This window comes from Mytilus edulis, chromosome 5 (assembly GCF_963676685.1).
Source record: "Mytilus edulis chromosome 5, xbMytEdul2.2, whole genome shotgun sequence".
In the NCBI taxonomy this organism is placed as follows: Eukaryota; Metazoa; Mollusca; class Bivalvia; order Mytilida; family Mytilidae; genus Mytilus; species Mytilus edulis.
In genome coordinates this window covers 14,170,101-14,179,977 of record NC_092348.1, presented here as the reverse complement: position 1 = coordinate 14,179,977, position 9,877 = coordinate 14,170,101, and the positions used below count along the sequence as shown (strand labels likewise).

The 9,877-nt window shown below is 32.4% G+C and overlaps 1 protein-coding gene across 2 annotated transcripts; it reads left to right on the top strand.

The window, feature by feature from the left end:
- Positions 1–746: 746 nt before the first annotated feature.
- On the top strand, positions 747–8,145 carry LOC139523027 (prostaglandin F2-alpha receptor-like). Of its 2 annotated transcripts, none has more exons than XM_071316768.1 (3): positions 747–1,962; positions 5,378–6,201; positions 7,162–8,145. In XM_071316768.1, exons 1-2 carry the CDS (start codon positions 1,093–1,095, stop codon positions 5,792–5,794), a joined length of 1,287 nt encoding a protein of 428 aa, XP_071172869.1. In that variant the 5' UTR covers positions 747–1,092; the 3' UTR covers positions 5,795–6,201; positions 7,162–8,145. The 2 variants fall into 2 exon arrangements, with proteins under 2 accessions (XP_071172869.1, XP_071172870.1); XM_071316769.1 differs by lacking the exon at positions 747–1,962 and adding an exon at positions 3,702–4,632.
- Positions 8,146–9,877: the final 1,732 nt, after the last annotated feature.

The following is a 9,877-nucleotide window of genomic DNA, read 5'->3' as shown; positions in this document are numbered from 1 at the left end:
AGCGATGCCATAATAAGTTCAGCACGACATGATCGTGCCTCCTCGTGGGTTTTTTGATTATGTGATTACCCGGCCGTTTTTAAAGTGATTATTAAATTTTGATTACCAGACCGTTTATGATAATTTCATATTTGATTATCTTGTTTAAAAAAATAATTAATGATTATGTGATTATATTGGCATAGGGGGTATATAATTGACTGGAAAAACGTGAAATAATTTCTATCATGAACGTTGCTCGACGGAAAATAAATACTTTGATATAACCCCTTTTTTGACTGATTCACTGTCTTCTTGTATATATCCCATGGTCACGTTGAAGTGCGATGGTTACATTTAAGTGCGATGGTCACGCTGAAGTGCGATTATCATTCTGAAGTGCGATGGTCATGCTGAAGTGCGATGGTCTGCGCCGAAGTGCGATGGTCTTTTTGACGCATGACTGTTAATTAAGTTAAAATCTACAGACGTGCAATTATCTTTAAAAGTAGATTACAAATAGTTAGTATCTAGAATAACATTCATTATTCACTGTATATGGCTGTCCAAAACTACAGCTGCATACTAAATGAGAGAGATTTCTCTTTGATTTTCTACATGTGGAAATAAATCTGCATCAGCAAAAAGAACAACTGCAACTATAACTTGATTTAAACTAACCAAAGACAGTAGCAAAATGAATTAAAGTCTGCTTAATAAAATACAGAACAATTCTAGTCTTAGTAAATACATACTATCGAAATCTAAGGAAGCAATGCAATATTTTCTAATTGTCATAAATTGGTATGTTATAGCCCATGTTGCTTTTGTAATGGGAGGGTCTGACTCTTAAACTACTCGACTAGTCTTTGCTTTTTAGATGATGAAATAAAATTTACAACCTGCTAATTGTTTGACAAGCTCGTTCAACCTTTAAACTAAAAATAGGTAAACACCACAAAAAATGTTTAACAAGTTCGTTTCCGAAAATCGTACAATTAATTTCCTGTTATAAGTATTCTATGCAATCATTTACAAATAGAAAAGAATAATTTTGTCTATAAATATATATCTGGAAAATCCCTCTTAAAGATATGAGACATAACGTTTGAAATGGATACCACAAATACATCTGTTGAAACTGAAATGAATACCACCATTGTGTCCAATGCCATCACTATACTGGGTCGTTCAACTTTGCAGACACTTCTAAACGCGACAGATAATGCTACAGTGCTGCCACCAACGAAATGCGTCGGATTGAGTCAGCGTGTTCCCATTGTGTCCGTAGTATCCTTTGTGCTTGGAGTAATTGGGAATATTCTTGCAATTTGCGTCATATTTCGATCTCGAAAACGCCGCAGGTTAGGTGTGTTTCATAGACTTGTAGTGACATTAGCCTTCACTGACTTGTTTGGAATTATAACAACATCCCCTGTAGTTTTTGCCGCCTTTTCTGGAAAAGTTTGTTTGAAAACGAGTGAATCATTATGCAACTACATGGCCTTCATGATGATATTTGCCGGACTAGCAACAGTTCTTATAGTTGGTGCCATGGCTTTGGACAGATATTTTGCGGTACTTCATCCATTCAAATATAATTCTGTTAAAAAAGACTTTATTGTTAATTTGGTTATATCTGGAATATGGCTTTTTTCTGTACTTATGTCTGTACTGCCTATAATGGGTCTAGGTGAAAACGTTGTACACTATCCCAAGTCGTGGTGCTTTTATAATTTCTTTGGTGACAGAGTAGAAGACAAAATATATGGATATCTTTATTCCATACTAGGACTTGGTATAATTTGTTTGACGGCTATAATGAATTTGCTGGTGATTGTAGGTATTATTTCTGGAAGAAGAAGTGTATCAAGACGTGGAAGTATATCGAACAAAAAATCACGATCCAGAAAAGACATTTCTATGTCCGTGTTTTTAGTTGCAATAGTTCTAGTGTTTGCCGTCTGCTGGGCGCCATTTATGGTAGGTTAAAAATCAAAAAAATATATTCCAAGCTTTATATTAAGGAAGATTGAAGTCAACAGTATTAAAAATCTAGTTGAGTTGTTACTGAAAAAAATAACTCTGATGAAAAATAATCTTTCCTGTAACTGTTGAGTTGAAAGCACATTCCAATTATAAAATTCACCGAAAAATTCATAGATCACAATCTCGCACCTACCGGCCTAATTTCCACTTTGCCTAAGGTTCGGTCTTGAATCAAACAAAATTTTTACATTATTTTCCTGGTGTTTAATGTTATTGTGTTTCGGGGAAAGTACATATATTTCATTTCTTAGAATAATGTAAAGCTTTGACGAAGTGTACAATCTTGAAATAATAGTATGACATAAAAATAAGATGTGATGTGGTTGTCTATTAGACAAACCTCCGACAGAAACCAAATGACATATAAGCTATCAACTAAAGGTCACAATACGGCCTTCAAAAAAGAGCAAAACCAATACCACAGAGTCAGCTTTCAAATCATGCTACGAAATGACAAATATAAAATAATTCAAACGGAAAAACAAACGACCTGATTAATGTATAATTTTATAACGACATTCTTATGCACCTGTAAGTATAACTAGCAAGTGTGTTTATTTAAAATGTATTCATCATTATTTCTCTATTCAACAAAATGAACCACACAAGGATTTACTTCCGTATGTACTTACTTAACTATATATATTGTTATATTCTTATTGCAAAGGTGTGGACACTTATATTATCTGATGGGTGACTTTTCTATAATGACTTTCGGTAATTGATTGTACGGGGCCAGCAGTTTCAAATGCCACTGACAAAACTGATGTGGTTCTGCAAATAATTTGCATATTCGATTTTGCAATGTCTGTTTCAAAAACCATACAAATTTAAAAGGTTTATACATATAAAATAAAATTTGATCGAATTCTGCAGGAAAATAATGTCAAAACTTAAGAACATCAGTTACAATTCTGATAATGATACTGAAAAAGTAAAGAATACATTCAACGTCTGTTTTACATTTTTAGTTTCATCCAATTTACTCAGTACATATGGGCTTTGCATTTGGCACGGTATGTGAGTACTTCATGCATAGACTCCTTAAGCCAACAACGTAAATGGCTAATAAAGAAAACGATTTAGTAAAGTCGTCCACAGTCCTTTGTGACATGCGCCAATTGTTAGACAAAAGTACTAGATTTCACTACATTCCTTCATGGTCTACGAATAAACTTCCATTCTGTATTTTGGGGCATTTCTTTTTTGAAATTGCCCATTACAGTTTTTAAAAGGTAGCTTCTTAAATAGTTATAAAAGTTGCATAAATAGTAAATTCCATGTGAACTTATATGTGATAAAGTAGATCACATTAATCGAAGTAAAGCATTAATCAGTCTTAGTGAGTATATTGTAGTTAGTTATGACCAACATGCTCATTGTGCATTTAGGAAAAAAAAGCAACGATTATTTTATTATAATTACCGATGTAGCTTGTTTCCTTGGTAATTTATATTATTTCAAAATAAGCAAATCGTTTTGCAAGCAGGTAAATGAATTTCATGTTTACTAAAATGTGTTTTGGATTTTGTTATTAAAGTTAAATTTGTCTTGTAATAAGAAATATATTCTGCGATTATACGTCATGTTAACAAGTTAATACTAAGGAAATAAATCAGGTCAGTTACAATACAAGATATCTTGAACAAGTGAGGTGCAGTTTCCTTTCGATAAGATACTTCCGCAAGGATTAATATTACAAAGGTTTGACGAAAACAATTCTTTAACAATATAGGTAAAAAAAACAGTTAACGCAATTACATTTGTTAAAAGAACATGGGTGAAACAGTAACCCCGTTTACCTTGGATCCTTCCAATGTTACGCATTTTTTTAACACAACCGAAAATGGTACAACATCAACTCTCGGTAAAGGCGTCGGATGGATCCCGCGGATTCCACCCATGTCCGTAGTATCGTTTACACTTGGCGTAATTGGCAACATCCTTGCAATTTGTGTATTATTTCGAACTAAAAAACGACACAGATGGGGAGTGTTTTACAGATTTGTCATAGCCTTAGCTTTTACGGATCTATTTGGTATTATCACAACAACTCCTGTGGTTTTTGCCGTCTTTTCTGGAAAACTTAGATTACGGGAGAGTGTACCGTTATGCCATTACATGGCGTTCATGATGATATTTGCCGGACTAGCAACAGTTCTTTTGGTTGGTGCCATGGCTTTAGACAGATATTTTGCCATTATTCATCCATTCAAATATAATACTATTGATAGATATACTATAGTTAATTGTTCTATATTTGGAATATGGAGTTTTTCCGTTCTTATAGCTGTATTGCCTGTGTTTGGCCTTGGAGAAAACGTCGTACACTTTCCAACTTCATGGTGCTTTTTTAATTTCTTTGGTCACGAAGTTGAAGACCAAATATATGGATATTTTTATTCAGTACTAGGACTTTTTACCATTTTTGTGACGGCTATACTGAATTGCCGTGTAATTATAGGAATTATCTCCGGGAGAAGAAGTACTGCTAGACGCGGAAGTATAACGAGCAAAAAATCAAGATCTAGAAAAGACATTTTTATAACTGTTTTCTTAGTAGCGATATTTCTTGTATTTGTCATTTGCTGGGCACCGTTTATGGTAAGGGTTTAATCACATTTATCTATAAGTTTTATTTTCAATTCAGATACAAAATATGTCGTTATATATATTGTGACACATTTCTGAAAAATGACCACAACATGTAAGGATGAAATCTGATTTTCAGAGAATCATATACATTCATGCAACTATCTTTACATTCATTTCACCTTCATCTGGATCATCTCAAGGTTGAAAGGAATGAAAGGCGACATTTAATAAAAAAAATAAAAATTAAAAGATACATAATAGAATAAGTGAAACCGTTTCAAAATGAGGTATTGAATCCAAAGATTGGTTGATGTAACTAAAACATATGGTTTGTGCATAGTTAATTCAATTAAACAATATTAAAACGAAATTTCAACTTAAACTTGAAATGTACCCTCGATTTCCCCCTTCGAAATGGTGTTATTGTCACTAAAATGTCACTAATGTTTGCATTTTTTTTTAATAATAAATTGATTTCAGTGTGAAGATTTCAGAGGCGTAATAAAAATAAAAGGTTGAATATATTTTGTCTTACATTTTAAGCGAAAAAAACATAATCATTATCAAGTAAAATATTTGTGAAATATTATATGAAATCTACAACTTTTGACTAGATTTATTATATATATATATATAATTTCGTCGAATGCATTACATTTAAAATTTATGTATTCCTCGGATTGTGGAGGCGAAATTTACTCTTATATTTTGCATAGCACTGAACAAGATATATATTACAATATTTAAATTTCAGATAAGACTAATCATCAACCAAAGCCGTACTGTTAAACGTAACAATAAAGCAGACTTGAATGCCTTAATCCTTGCAAGCTGGAACCAAGTCCTTGATCCCTGGGTTTATCTTTTATTCAGACATGAGATGCTCAAGCGATTTGTCCATTTGGTCGAAAAATCCCGAGGAGGATCGGCCTTGAGACGTCTAGTAAGCTTAACGGGAAGCTTTAGGAGCACATCATCTGGTTCCGAAATGACACAGAACACAGAATCACGACAAGTGCAAATTGATTCGTGTGTGGGTGAAGAAATGAGTTCAAAAAATGGAAGAAAAACCGAGACTACTGATGTCAGCGATGAAAGAAAACCCATGACTACTGATGTCAGCGATGAAAGAATGATACAAGACAAAGTTTCAATATCCGACGAAGTGTAAAACTGTTCTTGTTTTAAGTCACCTTACTTCAGCTAAGTACATTATCGAAATGCAAAATGCATGCTTATGGTAATTGTATTGCTAACAGCCAGCAAAGACATGTTAAACGCGTACACTCTTTTTTTGTTTTTACTTAATTTCTTTAAAGTTATATAATATTATGTAATTTTTTATTGAGAATTAAAGAAATTATTTGGGTATACAGAAAAATCACAATTTTATCTAGTAAAGAGTTTTTAATTACAAAAACAGTTAGATTTCTTTATTTATAGTCTGGTTATACAGGGGCGGATCCAGCCATTTTTAAAGGGAGGGGTTCCAAATATATGTGCCCATTAAAATGTATTGATGGTCCCAACAAAGGGAGTTATAAACCCGGAACACACTCTTAGATCCGCATCTCTTGCGTAACATTCTTTTTTTTTTATTATTGTTGCCCAGAAATTACGACTTACATGCACGTTCAGACTGTTTACCAACTGAAACAATGGTACTTTTTAAAATCACATTTTACATTTTAAGGAGGCAGTACATACATTAAAATTGTCAAGTAGGTAGTATTGAATTTAAGTGCATTAAGAGAACAATGTATGGAAATAAAGTTTAAATCTATATTAGGAAAGAAATGACACTGTTCGATATCTGATTTTATTTTATTATTGTTTGCAAACATATTTTTGTTATTTCGTCTTCATTTTCATTTTGTTTGTTAGTAATGAGCCTTTTTTGTTTAACAAGTAGTTAGATTGTTTATGTTCGACAAAATAATATGACATCATTTTTGTTTAAAGTTTTTTTTATTATAGAATTCTAAGTTTATGTGCTTTTTGCAGATGTTCATTGTATATCACTAACATATCGAAAAATGTTTTCTTCACATTCCTGATCACATTTTCGTCATTAAAATGAATAGATATGAACTCTACGTCTATATTGTAAAATGAATAGATATGAACTCTACGTTTATATTGTAAAATGAATAGATATGAACTCTACGTTTATATTGTAAAATGAATAGATATGAACTCTACGTTTATATTGTAAAATGAATAGATATGAACTCTACGTTTATATTGTAAAAAGTGTTGTTATGTCCATGATTAAAAAGGCACTTTCGGAAAATCTTGATCAATGTTTCGTATTTAAAATGTGGTACAAATTAATCTAAAACACTTTCATGTTGCATGTGTTTGTTTATTTGTAGGTATAATTTGTTCTTGTCTCTTCGCATATGGATTGCTTTTAACTCAAACACGTGTTTGTGGAGACAAAAATAATTTGTTTATTTAAGGATTGAATGCTTCTTTTTGTAACTTTATAGGGGTGTAAACGCGTTGACCGAAGTACATTTTGTATGAAGCGCGGAGGCGCTTCATTCTAAAAATGTACGCACGGTCAACGCTTTTACAACCCTATAAAGTTACAAAAAGAAGCATTCAATACTTATAATTACATTTTTTAGCTATGATCATGAAAACACGAATTTTATATATTTTATTATTTAATTCACCTGTGCACTTTATTGTTGGAGCACGTGTTATCATGAATGAAAAGTTGTATTGAGAAATGCAACTGCTTACGGAATAACACGTGATGTGCAGTTAGCCAATCAGAATGAAATATTATAATGAAACATACATCTAATGTAATTATTCCTTATTTAATATAGGGAATATTTTTACTGTTTCAAGATTTGTGTGGGGCTTTTTCCATGTTAATTTATCTTATATACATTCGATACGCATTGACACTTTTGAAAAAGGGAGGCAACAGATACCCATATGATATTCGACCTTACAAATTGAAAACAAAGTAAGAAAGTCAGGACTAAAAAACAAAAAAGGATGAAGAGACGAACAACAATATACAGAAAGCTCAACATTCAGGAACTAAAGACTTGGGTTGCTATTAGGTGCTCCAGGCTCCAGACGAAAAAAGCATATTGAGGTTAATGGAACTATGATAAAGATTATTATATACCTTTGATACCCAGCCGACGCACCTTTTATAGTTTTTTTTCGTTTTTCGTATTCACTACCTAATCGATTAACAAATTGTAAAGAAACTAAGGTTTCAATTCCCTCAATGAAAGTTGGTCTCAGATGAATGTTGGCTATCTAATATGTCTTTCGTAGTTATATATAACTCTTCAACTGTTCATCCTTGACTTCAAATATTCGGCTTTGAGAGTTCCTGATGAAGGTTAATCCAGAAAAGCGCCTAGGATGCATGACGTTTTTTTTTTATTTGAACATGGACAAACTACTGCTGCCTAGTTTAGTATATACCCAAAGTGAACGCTTTTACACGACATGATGCCATTCATTAACAAAAAAGTAAAATCACAAAAATAATTAACTCGGAGGAAAATTAAAAACAGAAAGTCCCTAGCCAAACAGCAAAATATAGAACTAATAGTTATCAAAGGTATTAGGATTATAATTTAATACGCCAGAAGCGCGTTTCGTCTACATAAGACTCGTCAGTGACGCTCAGATCAAAATAGTTATAAAGCCAAACAAGTACAAAGTTGAAGAGCATTGAAGACCCAAAATTCCAAAAAGTTGTGTCAAATACGGCTAAGGTAATCTATTCTTATACTAAAACACATCAAACGAATGAATAAAAACTGCCATATTCCTGACTTGGTACAAGCATTTTCTTATGTAGAAAATTGTGGATTAAATCTGGTTTAAAAGCTGGGCCATATGAGGGGCCAAATAAAACCTTTGGAACCGCGACTTGAATAAATTACATGACGTCATAAAAATTGATGAAGTCTGCAACCGGGCTGATATCGATAGCATCAAAGAAGGCCGATATAACATGAGATTGCAATTGATTTCATTAAACCTATAATTATCTATTTATTTCTAGGTGTATAATATAATACTGCCGTTTCATTGTTTAGAATGAGAAATGAAATAAAGTTAGCAAAAACTATCATAACGCGTATACATAGCTTTGTGAGAGTTGTTCGGTTTTGAGAATGACGTCAAGATCATGAGGGTGGTAATAAGTGTACTTTCATTACGAATAATGGTAAAAAAATGTCTTGCCAAATGACGTTTACGGTTAACACATTACCGAATTATGAAACTATTAACTGATGTAAATATGTGATTACCCTTTCTCTTTTTTAATGCTTATATTATATATATATTTTTGTATGTTTATTTTCTGTGCATTAAAGTAAAAAAAAAGTACTCTAATATTTTGTCAATGTTTTGCCGTGCCTTAGACTAATCAAATCACCGTTCTTTCTCTATATATAACAAGTGGGAAGGGAATTTAGTTGGAGGATAGCCTTTTTATTGAAATGTATACTGCAGTCGTTCTAAAACACAGTCTTGATGCTTTGTAATATACAGTCACTGTCCTAATATGCTTTAAGCCACTACTACCACATTAAAACAAATCGTTCATAAAGATTTACACTTACTTCTTTAAATTCATACTACAATCATAGAACAAAAAATATTGTTCTTGTATTTATTTGTTAGTAAAATTGTATAAATAAAGGCAACAGTTATATACCGCGGTTCGAAAGTCATAAATCGATAGAGAGAAAACAAACCAGGTTACAAACTTAAACTGAAGGAAGCATATAAACTATCAGAGAAAAACAACGAACCAACAGAAACTCTGAAGTTCAACAAAAACCAAATGACAATGCAACACACACAGAAGAGAACTATAAGATAACAACTGCTATCTTCCTGACTTGGTACAGAACATTTTAAGAAAAAGTTGTGAGTTTAACCTGGTGTTGTGGTTAGCCAAACCTCGCGCTTTTATAGCAATGTTAAATATAACACTAAAATTACAACATTACATGACAGGATTACAATACAAATAAATGCAACAAAATTCAGGACGGAGAAATACATAAATAAACAATATAATAGTACATTTCGAAATGCTAAGACGCGCGTTTCGTTTACATAAGACTCATCAGTGACGCTCAGATCAATATACTAGTAGTTAGTCAAGCAAGTACGAAGTTGAAGAGTATTGCTGATCCAAAATTCCAAAAAGTTGTGCTTAAATAAACATGCGCTCATTCCTCGTTGTTTAATTTCA